This window comes from Gracilinanus agilis, chromosome 3 (assembly GCF_016433145.1).
Source record: "Gracilinanus agilis isolate LMUSP501 chromosome 3, AgileGrace, whole genome shotgun sequence".
NCBI lineage: Eukaryota > Metazoa > Chordata > Mammalia > Didelphimorphia > Didelphidae > Gracilinanus > Gracilinanus agilis.
In genome coordinates, this window is record NC_058132.1 from 67,520,349 (window position 1) to 67,539,665 (window position 19,317).

The window sequence follows — 19,317 nt, forward strand, 5'->3', positions numbered from 1 at the left end:
AAGCATCAGATCCTAATATGCAGTTATATGCTATCAAAACCAAAAACATAAAAGAAATAGGATGACTTAAAAATAAGAAATATCAAACTACTATAAGATACCACAAGATCAAATAAAGATCTAATTTAAAATTATCTAAATTCTGAAAAAGAATTAATTGTAAAAGAACTACCAAAGGGGAAAAAATGCCTTGTCCTGATGGATTCACAGAAAAATTCTATCAAATTTTAAAAGAACAATTAATACCAATACTTCAAAAATTATTCTCAAAGCACCCTACCAAATTCCTTTTATGAGACAAATGTAGCTTTTATACCTAAGCCAGGAAATGATAAAGCATAGGAGAACTAAAGACCAATATCAATAAATATTTATTTGAAAAATTGTAAGTAAAAATTTGTCATTTTACAGTGATTCATCCAGGAGTCATGACCAAGTTGGATTTATACCAGGGATGCAACTATTATTCAATGTCGGGAAAACAATAAAGATAATCACATTAAAAATAAAAAAAATCTATAACTGCTTGCTTATCTATAAATGCTGAAAAATCACTTGAAGAAGTAGAACCTTCATTTTTGATGAAAGAAAAAAAGGAAGAAAGTCAGGAAGGAAGGAAGGAAGGAAGGAAGGGAGGAAGGAAGGAAGGAAGGAAGAAAGAAGAAATCCTACAAAGTGTAGGCACAGAAGGACATTTTTTAATATCATAGAAAGTATTTAAAACCAAGAGCAATAGGAATTAACTTAGAAATTTTCCCAGGAAAGCAAAGATGTCTATTCTTCCCACTATTATTTGTTAATAGTTCTGAAAATGCTAGCAGGAGCAATAAAAAAAATTAATTAATTAAAGGCTTAAAGATAGGTAAAGAGAAGATAAAACTATCCTGATTTGCTTTTATATGATAGTTTATTTAGGAAATCCTAGGGAATTAACAAAGCTACTAATTGAGACAATATCTTCAGCAAATTGTAACCTACAGAATAAAGCTTTAAAAACCATCTGATTTCTGCATAATAATAAGAGAATTCAGGAGACAATATTAGGAAAGGAAATGCCATTCCACATGACTACAAAATACATAAAATATCTGGGGAATCAATTTAGCAGAATACACAAAATACTTGTATAGATTCAGTTACTAGGTGCTCCTAATGAAATAAAGAACAACTTAAATAGATGGAATATTCAGTGCTTATGATTGAGTCATGCCAATCTGATAAAAATGATGATACTGCCAAAGAGAATTTACAGTTTTAATGCTATACTATTCATATGTTCAAACCCGACTTTACAGAGGTTAAAAAAAGAAAACAATTTATTTGGAAAAGCAAAAGGTATAGAATATCAAAGGAAATAAAGAGAAGAGGTAGCAACAAAGGAGGAATGGCATTTCAGGATTTTTAATTACATTATAAAAATATCAATCATCAAAACCATCTGTTATTGATTTAAAAATAGAGAGATAGATCAATGAAACAGAATAGACAAAAGCAGAAACAACGAGATTCAATAATTCAGTGTTCAGTAAACTTAAATGCAAACAACTTAGGAGAGAACTATTCTCTCGATTAAAAACTGTTGGGAAAATGGGAAAGCAGTGTGGCAGAAATTAGGTTTAGACCAACAACTTATATTCAGTTGTACATTCTAAATAGATATGTGACCTTAATTTTAATGATCATACTACAGGAAATTAGAAGAGAAATAGATCATGGGGTGAACAGTGGATAGAGCACCAGGCTTTATCCTAAGAGGACCTGGGTTCAAATCTAGCCTCAGACACTTCCCAGTTGTCTGATCCTGGGCAAATAATTTAACCCCATTTCCTAGTCCAGACTTTTTTGTTTTAAGTTGTTATTAAGATAGCATTCGGGTTTAAAAAATAAAACAGGGGGCAGCTGGGTAGCTCAGTGGATTGAGAGTCAGGCCTAGAGACAGGAGGTCCTAGGTTCAAATCCGGCCTCAGACACTTCCCAGCTGTGTGACCCTGGGCAAGTAATTTGAACCCCATTGCTTACCCTTACCACTCTTCCACCTAGGAGCCAATACACAGAAGTTAAGGGTTTAAAAAAATTAAAAAAATAAAACAAAAACTGATCACATATGTCTTGCAACTTTGGCTTGGAGATGAGTTTTTAATCAAATGATGATAGATAGAGACAATTTTAGATGATAAAATAGATAACTGATTACAAGAAACTGAAAAGTTGCAGAAACAAAATCAGTGCACCTAGAACAAATCTAATTGCTTTGAAAAAGATTTTTTTATCTAAAATACATAATATGTATGTGTGTATATGTGTATGTATAAATCATTCACAGACAAATAGCCAAAGTATGTGAACAAATATTTCTCTAAAGAACTGCAAACTATTAACAGCCACATGAAAGAATTCTCTAAATCACTAATACTGAGAGAAATACAAATCAAAACAATCTTGAGGTTTTGATCTCACTTCTTGAAAATTGGTATAGATGAGAAAAGATGGTAGGTAATAGTCAGTATTAGAAGGCTGTCAGATGATAGGCACACTAGTGCATTGTTGGTAGAGCTATAAATCAGTACAGACATTTTGGAAAACAACCTGAATCATACAAATAAAGTGCCTAAAATGCCTGTACTTTCTGACCCTTCGATTCCATTGTTAGGCTTACATGAGGCCATTGATGAGAAAGTTGCAATGTACAACAGAATATTTATAGCAACTTTTTTCATGAAAGTACAGAATTAGAAACAAGATGGATATCCATCAATTGGTAGATGGCTAAACAAATTATAGTACATAAATGTAATGGAGTGTTACTCCTATGTAAGAAATGACAAATGTGATGAAGTCAGAGAATGGAAAGATCTAGATGAAGTGATGCAGTCAAGAAAACAACACTACAGTGATGTAGTTGGAAAGAACAATCACACAAAAATCAAAATTGAATGTTCAAAGTTCTTCATAACATACCCTACCCTTTCTATCTTTCCAGTCTTACACCTTACTTCCTATCTTATATTCTTCTAGTGACTCTATCTTCCTTGCTTTTTCTTGAAGTATTCCATTTCTTAGCCCAGTTATTCTCTATAGCTTTTCCCCATACCTGGAATGTGCTCCCTCATTATCTCCACCTACTGGCTTCCTTCAAGTCCAAACTAAAATCTCACCTACTACAGGAAGCCTTTCTCAACTTCTCTTAATTTTAGTTCCTTATCTCTTCTAATTATTTCTCTTTTTTATATATAATGTTTTTGTACATCTTTGTTTGCTTTTTGTCTCCATGAGATCGTGAGCTTTTCTCAGGCAGGAACTGTTTTTTTGCCTGTTTGTGTATTTAGTTCTTGGCATAATGCCTGATACATAGTAGGCACTTAATAAATGCTTATTAATTTATTGGTTGAATGTTGCAGTTATAGAAAAACAAACAAATAAAACAAGCATGGCTCAAAATACACTCCCATTTAAAAGAAAAGGGGGTGTTAGCCACTAAAATAGAGGTTCTGTTGGTGTGGATTCAGGTTTGGATCAGAGATGACCCAAACAGTGGTTCTGGCCTGGTTTGTATGCCCAAGGGTCAGCTGCAACAGTCCTCTGTAACTTTAACACAAAATCTGACTGTGGTTTGATGTTATTCAAATAAACAATGTTTACTTTATAAATAGCAGGATGGGTAGAGGACCAGGATAAAAAAAAGTGCCCTAAGCTACCAGGTTCTAGCTCCTCCCACTCAGATACTGGTCCACAAGGACCTGCTTGGTCCCAACACTGTTGGGCTATTCTATTTACTCTCTCTATCCAATTTTTACCCTTCTAGCTAACTAAAATTTGACTAGCTGGTCCACAAAATGAGAACAAAGTTCAGATTATAAGGTTTTAGTTAGAAACCATACGGGCTTAGGCCGAAAGTGGTCTGGCTCGGAGTATGGCAGAGAGATTCTGTCCTGGCACCTTCTTTCACTCACACGAAATCTCCAGGAATCAGGTCTCAGCACTAAAATGAGATCAGGATGAGGGTCGGGATCAGGTAAAGAGTTTCTGGATTTCTGGATCTTCTCAAATAAGTCCAGAGCTCCACCAAAACCCCTGTAACCAATCAAAAATAGCCACTGGAAGTTTCTCTTTTCCCCCACTCACAGCATCCTAAGGCAAAAGCGCCCCCTGGGACTCTCTGTCCTCCTCCTTATCCTTCCCTCACATTCTAGAATGTGACCCCAAATGGTTCCAGGCGGGCAGTCGACTGCTTTTGTAAACAGTCTCTTCCACTAGGTTCTTGCATGCTTTTTCCTCAAAGTCTTTTGCAAGTTTGCCTTTGTTATTGTTATTTTAACACATTTTGCCTCTTTGCAGAAGTGACAGGTCCCAAACAGTTGTGATTATACACATATTTAAACTTTTTCAAGATTTTGATCTCTTTTGCTGATTTTTCTTTTTTTAAAGTACTGTTATATGGTATAGCCTTCTGGGTTTGGAAGAGGGAGAAGATACTAAAGGAAATTATGGTAATATAAAAAAGTAAAAAAAAACTATTTTAAAAATATTTGTACCATCTAAACTCACTAAAGAAAAGTTCACTACATTACAAAATAACCTGAACCCTCAATAACACTATTATTGTACAAGATTTTAATATTCCTTTCTCCAAGTTAGAAAAATTAACAGAATGATTAACAGAATAAGGAACTGAGCTGAACTGAATTCCCTCAGAAGGAATTAAAGAATTTTTAAAAAAAGGTTTCTTTAAAAGATGTCTTTTAACAGGAATATTAATAATTTATAAATTTCTTAGCATGTCATGTCATTTAAAAAAATCATACACTGAGACAAAAAATACCTATAACCAAGTTTAAAATACTAGAACATAGATTATATATACCATAGGGCAATAAACATACTATTCTATGTAGGAAGCATAAGGAAAATACGTAGCTGAAATGGAAACTTAATAATGAAGAACACATTAAGATCAAACGATTAGTAACCATGTGATAAGATAGCAGTACCAGAATTTCCAAGGTGTAGCAAAACAGTCATCAGAGGAAAAATAATATCTTCAAATACAGTAACAAAGTAGAAAATTAGAGGATTAATTAACTGAATATTCCATTAAAAATTAGAAAATGAACAAAGTAAATCCAATAAGCACAAAGGATGATATTTTGAAAATTAGAACAGAAAAGTTTTTAGTTAAGGGAGAAGTGTTGGTCTATGAACTATAAAAGAATAGAACCGTTAAGAATTATGCAGTCAATATTAGTTTACATTATTGGGATCTTCCTTCTTTACTTGCTGGGAAGTTCTTCCCAGAGAATGCATGCTAGTTTTGAAAGTTCATTTGTAATTTTGCATGATAATACATGTGAAACCCAGATCAAATTGCTTACCAGGTCTGGGAGAGAAAGGAAGGAAGGGAGACAATTTGGAAGAATTAACTTCAGAAAGCTTATGTGGAAAATTGTTATTACATGTAATTGGTAAAATAAAATATTTTTACCAAAAAATGAAAGAATGTTTACATGTCCTATCCAGGCAAATTGGGCAACTATTCCCTCTCCAGAAGTATATGGGAAAATAAGGTAATATATAAAAATTGCAAAACATCCATCTTTTGGTGAGGCATGTCTTTGGTAGTTCATGATTGTTTTCATAGAGTTTCCATTCTGGTAAAAACAAAAAGGAAAACCCTAGCTTCTTTTTTAGAAACAAAATCACTCATCCTTTCTTTTCCCACTTGTGGATTGGCCCATTTCCAAAGCTGCCTCATTCCTATGATCTAATTTACTTCTAGTCACTGAGATGAAAGCTTAACAGGCTTTTCTCTTCCTCTTCCAGCCCATTTCTACTCAGTTGCCAAATCTTTTTTGATTTTGCCTGTGTACTCATACCTGCCTTTTTTTTTTCACCTACATTAATACCACCTTAGGTAAGGTCTTCTTGACTTGTAATTTTTTATATGTTTTTTTAAACCCTAATATCTTTTTTATATATACTTCTATATTAATTTTATTTGTTACAGAGCTAGGCAATGGGCGTCAAGTGACTTGCCCAGGGTCACACAGCAAGGAAGTGTCTGAGGTCAGATTTGAACCTAGGACCTCCTGTCTCTAGGCTTGGCTCTCAATCTACTGAGCCATCCAGCTGCCCCCGACTTGTAGTTCTAAAATAATCTCTGACTGCTTTCCTGTGTCCATTGTTTTGATTTTCCAGTGTACCCTTCACACTGCTACCAAAATAATCTTCCCAAGGCATAGGGCTGATCATATAATTCCATTTCTTAATAGCCCTCAGTGGCTCCTCTGTACTTCTTGCATAAAATAGGAATTCTTTGGTCTAGTATTCAAGGCCTTTTATCATCTGGTTTCATTCAAATGTTTAGCCTGATTTTGCATTACTTCTCTTCAAGCTAAGCTTGACTAGTAACTGTGCCTGAACTCCATGTGCCATTTTCTTCCTCTGTGCATTCACCTGGCATCCCCTTTGTCTGTATTGGCCTTAACCCTCTTCTCTACTTCTCTATCTTTTTGTATCTTTTGAGGCATAGCTTAGTTGTTACCTCTTCTGTGAAGCTGTGTTTTTAAAAAATTTCTTGTAGTTGAAAGTATGCTTATTCTGTCCCTTCTCAGATTTTCCCAGAGTACTTTGGATGTCTTCTTTGTGCCCATTACATTCTACATTGTGTTATGTCTGCTTTTGGACATATTATCATATACCTGTCCCTGGTGAACAGGCAAGGGAGTATTTTTAATGTCTTAGCACCTAGGTGCTTGTTAAATGTGAATTAACCAACTTTGGGGCCTTAGGTCAAATCCTCAGTTATGATGACATGTTAGAAGAACAGTGAAGACTTAGTTCCTTTGGGGGCACCATCTCATCCTGTACTTGGTGTGTGCCAGCCACTGGGGACAGAACTATAAAACCAAAACACTTTCAGTAAGAGAACATGTACACCTGTAAGGAAACAAACGGGGGCCTGGGGGAGGGAGAAGAGGCATTAGATACCTAGGATAATGGAAGCATGGAGATCAGCTTTATACAGTCTTGTAGCCTGGATGGAAACTGGGGCTTCCCGGAGACTGAGGGCCAGAGGGGAGAGCCTGGGTGAGGTGCAGAAGATCAGATATGGAGAATAAGTGATCCCTTTTGACTGGAACATAGAAGAGCCAAAGAGGTATAATTTTCAGAAAGCCTGAAAAAAATCTGAAGACAGGTTGTGAAGAGCTTTAAATACAATGTGGCAGAGTTGATGTTTTATCCTGGAAGAGAGACAAGCCCCACTCCCTTTTGGGGAATTTTGAGATATTTTCCTTTCTCAAGTCTTATAGCAGCTCCCATTTCCCATTTTTGTTGTTGATGTTTACCAAAGAGTTTGTGGCCCAGCAATCCCATCCAGCATTTCTTTCGGTTGCTTGGGGCCTAGTTCATTTGGGTCTAGTGACCTTTAATCATTAAAAGTTGGGGGAAGCTGGGTAGCTCAGTGGATTGAGAGTCAGGCCTAGAGATGGGAGGTCCTAGGTTCAAATCCGGCCTCAGCCACTTCCCAGCTGTGTGACCCTGGGCAAGTCATTTGACCCCCATTGCCCACCCTTACCACTCTTCCACCTAGGAGCCAATACACAGAAGTTAAAGGTTTAAAAAAAAATCATTAAAAGTTACTAATTGTGGGAGCAGCTAGGTAGCTCAGTGGATTGAGAGCGAGCCCTAGAGATGGGAGGTCCTGGGTTCAAATGTGGCCTCAGACACTTCCTAGCTGTGTGACCCTGGACAAGTCACTTAATCCCCATTGCCTAGCCCTTAACTGCTCTTATGCCTTAGAACCAATGATTCTAAGATGGAAGGTAAGGATTTTTAAAAAATGGTTACAAAGTGCTCTCAAAAACTACACCTAATCTTGATCAATGACACATGCAAAACCCAGTGGAATTGCTCATTAGCCCTACAGGAAGGGGGTGGGAGGAGGGGAGGGAAAGAACATGAATCATGTAACCATGGGAAAATATTCTGAATTAATTAAATGAAAATTTTAAAATAAAAAAAAACCTACACCTAAGGGGCAGCGAGGTGGCTTAGTGGATTGAGAGTCATTTGATTGAGATTGAGATTGAGAGATCTAGAGATGGGAGGTTCTGGGTTCAAATGTGGCCTCAGACACTTTCTGGCTGTGTGACCCTGGGCAAGCTACTAATTCCATTGCCTAGCCCTTATAGTCATTGCCTAGCCCTTATAGCTCTTCTGCCAACAACATACAGTATTGATTCTAAGATGGAAGTTAAGGGTTTAAAAAAGAAAATAAAAACAAAGCAAACTCCCCCCACCCTTGACACACTTGTGTTTAAATTCCCTATTAGCTCTTTTGATTCTGTCCTTCTGTTTGATTCTGTCTTGTTAACGGAATAGACTGTTTTGCTTTCATCTACATACCTTTCTTTGCCCTAGCATTGTTTCCTTCTGTGAACAGTACCATCTTTCTCCTACCTACCTGTTTTCTAGAACTCTATATATGGAATATTCTGTGTCAAGAATCTTACCTGTATAGAAGTTTCTGGATGTCTAGCTATTTATATTGTCTTGTTATCAAAGTAGGAAAACCATTCAGATTGCCTGTACAGGACCCTTTCCCTTCCTGACCTTTCACCTGAACTTTGACTTCCTGGAGATGTTTTGAAGCTTGGAGCAAAAATGAATCCAGGAGTCCTAAACAAAGTAGCCAAATCTTGGCATAATGATGTATCAAGTTTTGGGAGCAGCCTTTTATAAGACATCAGTCATTCCCTTCTGTCATCACAGCTTGCTTAAGGTTTCCTTTCCTGTCCTTTCCTATCCCACTATAAAAGTGTTAGTTCAGACTTTATATATTGAGAGTCTGCCTTAGTTTGCTTTTGATAGGGATGGAAGAGTTTAAGTCTCATTGGGCATGATTTCTGTTCCATAGGCAAGGAGATAGCCTTCATCTTTGGTATGAGGAAGACTATTCCTGGTGTTTGTAACTTAATCCCTCCTTGAAAATTGCATAATGTGTGTGTTCTGTTTGTAATATTAATTGGTGACAATTCTTTGCTGGGTGAAAAGTTAATTGCATTGAATTTTCCTTAAATTATATTAGCACATTTACTTTCTTTTTCCTCTTTTTGCATAATAATATCACTGGCTAGATGAGAAAAAAAGAAATCTGTAGCTAATTTCTATAGCTCTCATGAAAGATTTGTTGCTATTTTGAAAAATGAAAGTTATTGGAGTTAAACAGCTGCTTGCTTAGTTTTTATTCCTCCTTGTTATTATCTGCCCATGAGTGAAGCAAGTATTTTCTCTGGGGGAAAAGCCATATTGTGAATTCCTCTACCCCAGAAAAAAAGAATCTAGCATGAATAGTATCACTAGCAAAAATAAAATCCCGAAGTAAGCCTGAACTCCTTCTAAATTCTTCTTTACTAAATTAATACATATTTTACAATTTATCAGCTGCTCTATGTACCTTATTTTTTTGTGTGTGCTCATAGCAGCCTTGTGTGGTAGCAGAATATAGTGAAAGCACTCTCAGAGGAATTCTGGTTCTGCTATTTCCTACTAGTTTTATGTTAGGGAAGTTATTTAATCTCTCAGTCTCATTTTCCTCAACTGAAAAAGAGAAGTTTGAACTAGATTGTTGAATTCTGTGGTTCTTTCTAGCTATAGGGCAGACATTATCATCTTAATTTCTCTGATCCTCATTCTTCTCTTTAGCAAGATGGAGATTCCTAGTTATGGGATATTAGGAGCAAATACAAGAGTCCCTCATAAGCCCCATGTGCTTCCTATTAATAACCAGCCAGATTTAGTTTTTAGGAAAAGGTATTTATTACGATGGTATATGTAAATTTTAAATCAATATCCAATAACTCCAAGTATTATATTTTATAAGATTTATTAATAATCATTTGAAGTAGAGGAAAAAAAGGACAAAAGTAAAAGCCTGAGTAAAGCCTGCTTTCCCAGCCGAAATCAGGGGAAAAGAGAGCAAGAGAGCAGAGCTTTGCAAAACTTATATCCTCCCTACATTAGCATATAACGTCAGAAATGGGAAACACATTGATCATAGGAAATGTAGTTCCAAGGTCCCCCATATGTCCACAGGAAGTTTGTCAAACACTACATATCTTGAGGCTCAATACTTCCAAATAGAACCCCAGTAATTCTAAATAACACAATATAGCCTGTAGTAGCAATTATGCACTTACCCAATCAGCAGCTAGGACTATATATAGCAAAAATAGTAGTCGGCAAAAATATGTCCCAAAAATCTAAGACATATTCTCCCTTAAGTACACACAGAATCCATAGGGATGGTTAACACAAACTTAGAGAAGAAATTGTTCTACAGTGAGGCTTGTGTGTGTTGAACACATGGGGCTATGGGTAACTCAGAACTCCTGATACTGGAAGTAAGTCTCTCCCTTTGTTGAATTGTCATGAAGTTCCCCCTAGATGTAGCTCTCTTTTCCAACCCTAAAGGTTGGTGTCTTTTTTTGTAGAGTCTACAGTCAGCACATCTTTCCACTATCACCAACCACACTCATTGAAAATGCCTTTCTCTTAGTGACTAACAATCTCACCCTGAATTACTGTTACTGATAAAGTCTCTCAGATGCTGAGGAAGGGGATGTGGGTAGAGAAAGAAATGGTTGGCTTGCCTGCTATTTTTATATATAGGAAAATATTTGATTATTTAAACCACTCAAAGGTGTTTCCTATATGGTATCATTTGCCTTCATCCAATTCTTAAAACATTATCCTCTCACATTAACGAAGGGCTTATTCACAACTATTTTATTCTTTGATTCAATCAAGGTACCTAGGCCTTCTGTGATTACATTGATAGGGTTGGGAATGAAACCCCACTCTTATTTTGACTTACTAGCACTCTCAAGAAGTAGAAAGAGTGAACTGGCACTGTTGTAACTTATTCATGAATTTATAAGGGGAGCAGTAAGTCCAGATAGATACTGAATAAGGGTAATACTCATTTTTTCTCTAGGTTTAACATGGCAGCTCTGGTCAAAAGTGTTGAGTGTTTACAAATAACTGGCTCTCTACTTTCTGTTGTTTCTGGTGATAAATTTGTAGAATTCTGTATGAATTATTTTTATTCTTTTTTTTTTTTTACAGACCTGGCTAGATTCTGCCAAAGAAATTAAAAAGCAGGTTCATGGTAAGTGAGCATCCTTACCCATTTTAATGGTATTTCTTAATCTTATTGGTAGATCACATTTTCTCCAATAATGAGTAACTTTAGAATCCCTAATTTGACATTTTTAGAATGAGGCAAGGCCTTCAAAGTAGGCAGTTTTTTAATAGTGGGTAAAGTGAATAGGAAGATACAGCAAGATAATAAAAATGGATCATTCTGAAATTGGAGATAGGTCTCTTCTGCCTAGACATATGGCTTTCATTAAAGATGTTTGTAGGTCTGAAGAAGAAAATGTAAAGCAAAAGCCATATTTTAGCCCCTTTTCCTTAATGCAATGAAGAGTTGGCATCCAACAGAAATATTTTCTAACTTATGAGTAATTCTGACCACTGCATTTTAGATCAAGTGATTTTAGAGAAAGCTTTTAAGAAATGCAAAGAATTGTTAATTGCAGTATGAAAATAGTGATAGAATTGAAATGATAGAATTAGGAATCACTTAAAACTGGGCCTTCACTTTCTTATCAGTTTATCCAACCCCCTGATAATGGAGAAAAAGTCATAAAAATGTTGAATGTAATCCCAAGTGACTTGTGTTCTCCTCATAGTAGATGTATTATTCAAAACTGTATTAGTTGTGATCATTTTGAGTACTTTTAAAACTAATTTGGACTGAGTGGAGAGGAAAACCAGTATAGAGTAGAAAATGAAATTTGGTTTGATTGGAGCCAGATTTATTATATAAATGGTTCTTCTGTGGCTGTTGAATTGAATATAGTTTGTTTTAAAAAAAAAGAAAGAAAATAGTTTATTTTTAAGTGGCTTAAGCATTTTTTTGCAAGTTTGCTTTTACTATTGAATTTTTTTTAGTCAGCCTTTTAGGGGTTAATGGAAGGGAGAGAGATAGGGAAGGATTTAGATACTCTAAATCTAAACTTTATTTCAGATCCAGTTAGAATTAGCAAACATTATATGTTAGTGGTGCCTGGATTAAGGTACAGTAAAACAGATTGTGTCTTCAACTTGTTGAAAATTATTTAAGGATGTTAAAATGATGGTTAAACTGTTATGATGATTGATAGAGAGAAACCCAAAGGTGTATTTGTTTGATAGACTTGTGTGTGTGTTAAAACTATCCTATCTGGGTTACCCTCCTCTTTCTTCACTGAGGGCTTCAAGTGGATTATCCCTATGATGATATTGATACAGGGATGGACAGGAACCAGTGTTCAGATGAAAGACCTCTATGGGGTGGGATATAGACAGGTTTCCAGGACTTAACAATATGCCTGGACCCCAAGGAGCCTTTTCTGAACACAGCCATGTTGGGGAGAACAACAATGATGGACAGCTTCGGAGTTTTGCTTAACTTAAGCTTAATAAGTTGCTTAATAGAGTTGACTCCCCCAAATTTCCCCTCACCCCTACAATCCTAAATGGATATTCACAAAGAACCTCTCTGGCTGCAGATATCTTAACAGGGTGGTTTATTGTAACACAGGCTAAAGGATGGGTATGGAGAATGAGGTAGGAATCCCTATTCAGTCACTATAGATATGAGGTTCTTTGGCTAGGGCCAAGCCAATGGTTTTGGCCAAAAATGCTCTTTCCTCCTTCCTCTAATCAGTTATCTATCTAATCTACAGACAGGGAAGCAAAGGTCTTTCTTGGTTGGCACACAGTTGGGCAAGATATCTTCAGGCTGGTTCAGCAAGCCTCCTGGGTCAAAGACCCCTTACGCTGCTATGTCTAATCAGCCTCTTTAATGTTATTCAGGAGAAGCAGGAATGCCATCAGATCTTCAAGGCACACAGGGAAAGAGAGGGAAAATCTCAGGTATCCAAATCTGAATCCTGAGGTGACGTAAAAGTCCTCTGTCTCCCATTGAGTCCAGACACTAAGTCCTCCTCCTGGTTCTATTTCCCACAAGCCTCTCTTGCTCCTTCCAATTGTCACTCCTGTTCTTCAAGCTTCCTTGCTTGCAACATTCTGAAGATCTCCTTTCTGTGCCAAACTTTCCCTACAAGGAGTAAAATATAAAATAACAGTTGACCCATTAAGAGTCATGGCTTGTCATTCTGAAGGATGTATGATGAACAATGCTATCTACTTCTAGAGAAAGAACTGATGGACTCTGAATGCAAATTGAAGCATACTATTTTCACTTTATTTTATTTGTGTGTGTTTCTATTTTGGGTTTTGGCTTCATATGAGTATTCTCTCACAACATGACCAGTATAGAAATGTATTTTGCATGATTGTACATGTATAGTTCAGATCAGGTTGCTTGCCATCTCACGGAAGGAGGAGGGAAAGGAGGGTGGAGAAGATTTGGATCTCAAAGTTACAGAAAACATGTTGAAAATTGTTATTGCATGTATTTGGGAAAGAGAAAAAGAAATAGAAAAAAAGAATTTTGACTTGTCTTTGACAATCAGATAAAGAATTATTTTCCTAAATGGAGTGCCATTTTAGACTTTTCTATTATAAGGAAGTAGAGAAATGGATTACACTTATTGGGCTGTAGGTTTGATTTGTTTTCAGACATCGCCTTTACTGCATTGTCTAATATTAAATTAAACATTGAAGTAGATCATTGATCTACAGTTTCCAAATGGTCTTTTGTTAGATATCCAGAGTGTTTAAATGGAATAATTGTTGTGGAATCTGAACTCCTTCAAAATATAATTTGTTTTATTTACTACTATTAACAAATGCCGAAGTCAGTGTTAAAGACAAAATAAAACACTATAGAAGCATAACAGAACTTAGTTAAAAACAAGCCATTAATGCCTATAAGTCATTGTTTACTGAGAAAATAAAGACCATTTTCCTACTGATGAGTTCTCAGTTCTTTTCTAGATTAGATCTCAGAATCCCTTGACATCATCCCCCTTTCTTTCTTCTTTTATTTCCATCTTTAAGAGATTTCCATTTTCTTCATCAAGGCCAAACCCTCTATTTTACCCCAATTCCATTTCCTTCTTACTCCCCTGGAAATTTGACATCATAATCATTCTCCCTAATATGCTAAATTCTCTTTCATCCTTTAAAAACCCTCATTTGACCCTACTATTTCCTTGTCTATTTTATTTCTCTTCTCCTTTTCACAGCCAAAGTTTTAGAAAAAACTGTCTATGCCAGTGTTGGGCAAACTATGGCCCATGGGCCAGATGTGGCCCCCTGAAATGTTCTATCTGACTACAGGACATTATCCCTAATCTGACGAATACAATGAGTAGGATACAATACAATGAAACTTTGAAAGAGTTGCCTTAGAAACAGACTGACAGAAAAGCATTTCCTTTCCTTTGGCCCCCTCTTTAAAAAGTTTGCCCATCACTGGTCTATACTCATTGCCTACAGTTCCCCTTCTCTTACTCACTTCTTATCTGCTTACCATATGCTTTCAGACCTCTTTTCTCAACTTGAAGTTTGTTGCAGTAATCCAGATGTGAGGTGATGGGGGCCTAAACTTATGTGGTGTCTGTGTGAGTAGAGAGAAGGGGATTGATCAGAGGGATATAGAAAAAGTAGCAATGACAAGATTTGACAACTTGTGGTGAATGAATAAAGAATCAATGATGATTCTGAGGTTATATGTCTGAGTGACGGGAAGGATAATGATGTCCTCAATAGCAAAAGGGTTGTTGGGAAAGGGAAAGGTTTATTTGAAGGATTTCACACAGATAAAGGAAGGAGGGTCAAAGGGAAGTTCTGTAAATCTAAATTTCTAAGTACTTCTCCCTCCAATTCTATAAGATCCTCATGGATCTTTCTTCTGGTCTTGATGCTATCTGACTCCTACATTCTGTCTATTCCCCAAATTCCCTATCTAGCTTTCCTAACTATAGACCCTCCAAAATATCCTTGGTAGGAAGTTTATAGTTCAGGTTGCTTTGATAGGGTGAAAGTAGATGTCAGAGTCATCCTCAAGGCTTCAGCCAAAAGGCTGCAGGTCTCCTTGTTGACAGACAGATATTCTTGTCTCAGGTTGGCTTCTTCTCCATAACTTAGATATAAATAAGAAACTCGAACTCAGGAACACAGGTAGCAGGAACAGATGAAACTCTGGTGAATAAATCTGTTTGGAGGCTAGATAGCTGGAAAGAGGAACTTCAGGTACAGGGTCAAATGGCTTCCAACAGAAAATCCATTATTCTTCCTTGACAGGAAGTGAATTCTCCAAGCTCCTGAGAGACAGGAACCAAAGAGTCCCGTCCAATACTCAGTTCCTCTTTTTATATATTACTCACTCTCCTTGGAATCTTGACCTTGTGTTCTGCTCATGAACCAGTATGGATTGCAAAAGCAAGCTTCTGCTTTTTGCAAAACTTCTCCCTTCTTTCCTATATTTTAATACTCTGATAACAGTGCCCTTTTTGTTTCTGCTTCCTCTCATCTCTAACCCATATATTCATAAGATCTTGGATATAGAGCTGGAAGGGACTTTGGAGTCCAACTCCCTTGTTTTACACTTGAGGAAACTGAGCGCCAGAGAATTTATGATTTTCACCATGTTCCACCATTTTCAACATCATCCTGGTTCCTGGATTTGCTCATTAGTATACTCTCAATAATCTCAATAAGCAGTTCTAAATCCCAACCCCTTTGTTTGTTTTCTTTTGACTAAGGTATGGTTATGGATTTTATCCTTCCAAGTCTTATAAAAACTTAGAGGACATCACATTTTTGTCCATATGTTAGATGATCTAGTTGACCTTGTTTGTAGCCCATATTTCAGTGATGGTGAACCTTTTAGAGATGGAGTGCTAGGCCCTGCCCCCATGCCACCCCTCTACCGAGTGTCCTGTCTCCCCCCCTTACCCCACACAGGGGAGGGAGAAAGTGCTTCCATTGGACTACTGGGCAGAGGGTCAGGTGAAATGAGGAATATCCTCGGCGAGTGTAGAGAGAGGGAGGACACCACATAAGTCTCCTCTGCTCCCCTTCAGCTCTGCCACTTGTGAGCCACCCATCTTAGTCCCTGTATGCTCCCATTGAGCTGCTGGGCAGAGGGGCAGGGGATGTGAAAAAATGTTGTGAGGCACAGTGAGGGTGGGGAGGGAAGGAGCAGCTCTGCCCAAGTCCTTCTGCCTTTCTAGAAACAAACTCTGGGGGATGAGGGAAGGTGGAAGGGAGGAGGGTGGCCAAGTGCACACAGATAGTGCTCTGCATGCCATCCTTGGTACCTGTGCCATAGGTTCACCATCACTACCATATTTTATGCATTTGAGTAAATAGTGAAGCTAATAATTTTATTACTGGTTTTTTCTTTGATTTTTGTATAATGAGAATTTATTGGTATCTCTACAACTCTTTTTCCTACAGTATAGCTACTCTGTTATCCAAATTTGTGGAGACATATACACATTTTCCCAATACTCCCCTTCTGCCTACTCCATTTGTTCTAAAAAACTTGAGACCTGAAAGAGGCCTATGGATTACAAGTTTTGTACTTATTTTTTTCTGAACCTAATTAACATCAACTAAAATGAACACTTCCTTTTACTTAGAATATAGAGAATTGTTTATGAAATCTTTATTAGAGACAGCTTGCTTTTCTTTTTAAGTATAAAATAAATTCAGCATATTACTTTCAACGCTATCTTGCTTGACTGTGATCCCTTCTGTCAGGGCCACTTATTTCAAAGATGTGTTTCACTGGCTGTCTTTTTTTTTTTATTTTTGGTTGACATCCCTTCCCCTAAGAAATAGTGTGCCTGGAACATTATTGATATAAGTCCTTTTGACTTATATGTTATTTTTTCCCTGTGTTATTTGGCATAACGCTTTTATGTATTTACAGGAGCCCCTTGGAATTTTACATTCAATGTGAAGTTTTATCCACCTGACCCAGCACAATTATCAGAAGATATAACAAGGTAATACTTGAGTTATTAAGTTAATTAAAAGTAATTTCTATTGTTCTAAGCACAAGGAATTTCCATTTCCAGAATGAGGATGAAGAGTTATTAAACTTGGAAAAGGTAATGCTATTTCCTAGAAGATTTGGATGTAAGAGTTGAAGAGGGAAATCTCTTAACTTTTTTTCACTTTCTTCTCTTATATTCTCTTTGATATTCTGAAGCCCCAGAATTTTAGTTCTTAACCTTCTGGTTTTCTGCCCTTACTTAGAATTACAGAATTTTGTCATTTGGGAGTTGAAATTAACCTTACTTGCTATGTAGTCCACTTGCCATGTTGACATAGAAGCTGAAGCTTATAGAGGTGGGATGTCCAAGGTCCCAAAGAAAGACAAGAAAACTGCCCTTGTCCCCAAGGTGCTGACATTTGACAGGAGAAATAGCATGCAGAAAATTGCACATACAAGATATATACAGTGTAAGTGGAAGATAAATCTCTGAGGGAAGCTCTAATAATGAGAGGGGTGCTGAGAATGACCTCCTCCAACAGGTGGGATTTGAGCTGAGACTAGAAAGAAATCGGCCTCACCCAGTCAGCCTTACCTCTGTCTGCAAAACTTGGTTCAAGGTGTCTCTTTTTGGAGGGTTGCTTTTCACAGTTGTAACACAATTGTAACAATAGCACATCTTTCTACCCAGTGTCTAAAAACTGGTCAAGAGACTCCAGTAATCTTCTCAGAATCTTCCTTTTGGGGAGGATTGAGTTTCCAGTGACCTTGGTGGTATTTTTCTAAATCTTTGGAAACAGAGATGAAAACTAACTACTTTTAGATTAACAAGGTCTATTGGTGATTCACAGGTTACTCGGGTTCCTCTTCTTACTGTTTTCTCAGAAAAAAGCCTGCTTTAAATCATGCCTGTATACACCTAGAAAAACCACATACTCATGCCCAACTTTGAGTCTGAGTTTCTTCATATTTAATATCGGGATAATAATACCTGTCCAGCTTAGCTCATTGTTTTTGGTGAAGAGCAAGTAAAATAATATATGTATAGCACTTTTTAAACTATGAGGAGCTCTAATCATATTAGTAGTCACTAATTTATCACTTGTTTAGTTCAGATGCTTAGGAAAATGCTGAAGAAACCAGCCTTATAAGAACTCTGTCCTAACAAACTGAACTAACCTGGTTAGATCTGCATATTTGTCCATTATATTGACACAGAAACTCATTGTACAAGTAGCACATAGTATAGACCCTCCTCTATTCCACTGGTAAGTGGCTATCTTTCAGAGTCGGGAGAGGTGAGCCTTGGGGGCACAAGGGACACCTACCAATAGTATATCCACTGAAAGTCTCCACTCTTGGAAGAATCACCTCAAGGGCATGGCTTCCTGACAGGGGAACGGCATCTTTTTTATATAAAAGATAAAAGATACTTGTTTTTTTCCCCCTTAATTTTCTCATCTCTTTCTGAGTGATTATTTCCTTGCTGTATAGTAATATATTGTGATATTGCTTTTTTTCCCTTTGACTTCAGGTATTACTTATGTCTTCAGCTGCGCCAAGACATTGTTACAGGACGACTGCCCTGCTCCTTTGCCACTTTAGCTCTGTTGAGTTCTTACACTGTCCAGTCTGAGTTGGGAGACTATGACCCAGAACTTCATGGTGTTGATTATGTTAGTGAGTTTAAACTGGCTCCAAATCAGACCAAAGAGCTTGAGGAGAAGGTCATGGAACTTCATAAGTCATATAGGTAAATATATGGCCCCAGGGCCTTGTCTTTATTTCCTAGACAGTGAATTTGAATTTTGGTTCTGTGATTGACTCGTCATATTTATCTGCTTGATCTCTTTTTCAGATTGTGAAATTATGATTTATTTAGTGCATTGGGATCCACAGAGAAAAAAAGTTATTAAAATGTTAACATGATAATTAATATTTTAAATATGTTTAAGAGAAAAACAGGAGCCCTTTCTTTACCATTGAGTCCTGGTCTCTCTACCCAACCTGAACTTCTTCCCTCTTAACTAGTGACTTTGTGATAGACCAAAAATATTTTGGAAGGGGTTAAAAAAAGGAATCAGATTCAGTAATCATTGAGATACTCAAAATACTCAGTTTTAGTTCTGACTTATTAATTTATTGATGCCACTACTATTTTCCTCCTCACCAAATCTGGGGAGATTAGAAACATTAATTATCCATATTGTTTTGACTTTTTTTTTCCTTCTAACAAACTCTATGCTGTGAATGATTTGCTGTGGAATGGATTGATGAGTTATTATTGTTGTCTTAGC

At 36.8% G+C, this 19,317-nt stretch overlaps 1 protein-coding gene across 6 annotated transcripts in view; it reads left to right on the plus strand.

The window, feature by feature from the left end:
* The window catches only part of EPB41 (erythrocyte membrane protein band 4.1), a 126,568-nt gene that overhangs the window by 24,026 nt on the left and 83,225 nt on the right, over window positions 1–19,317 (plus strand). For all 6 annotated transcript variants that reach the window (XM_044667951.1, XM_044667952.1, XM_044667953.1 and 3 more), the window contains exons 4-6: window positions 11,125–11,167; window positions 16,955–17,030; window positions 18,555–18,773. In XM_044667951.1, coding sequence (XP_044523886.1) covers window positions 11,125–11,167; window positions 16,955–17,030; window positions 18,555–18,773 — 338 coding nt within the window. The remainder of the gene's footprint in view (window positions 1–11,124; window positions 11,168–16,954; window positions 17,031–18,554; window positions 18,774–19,317) is intronic.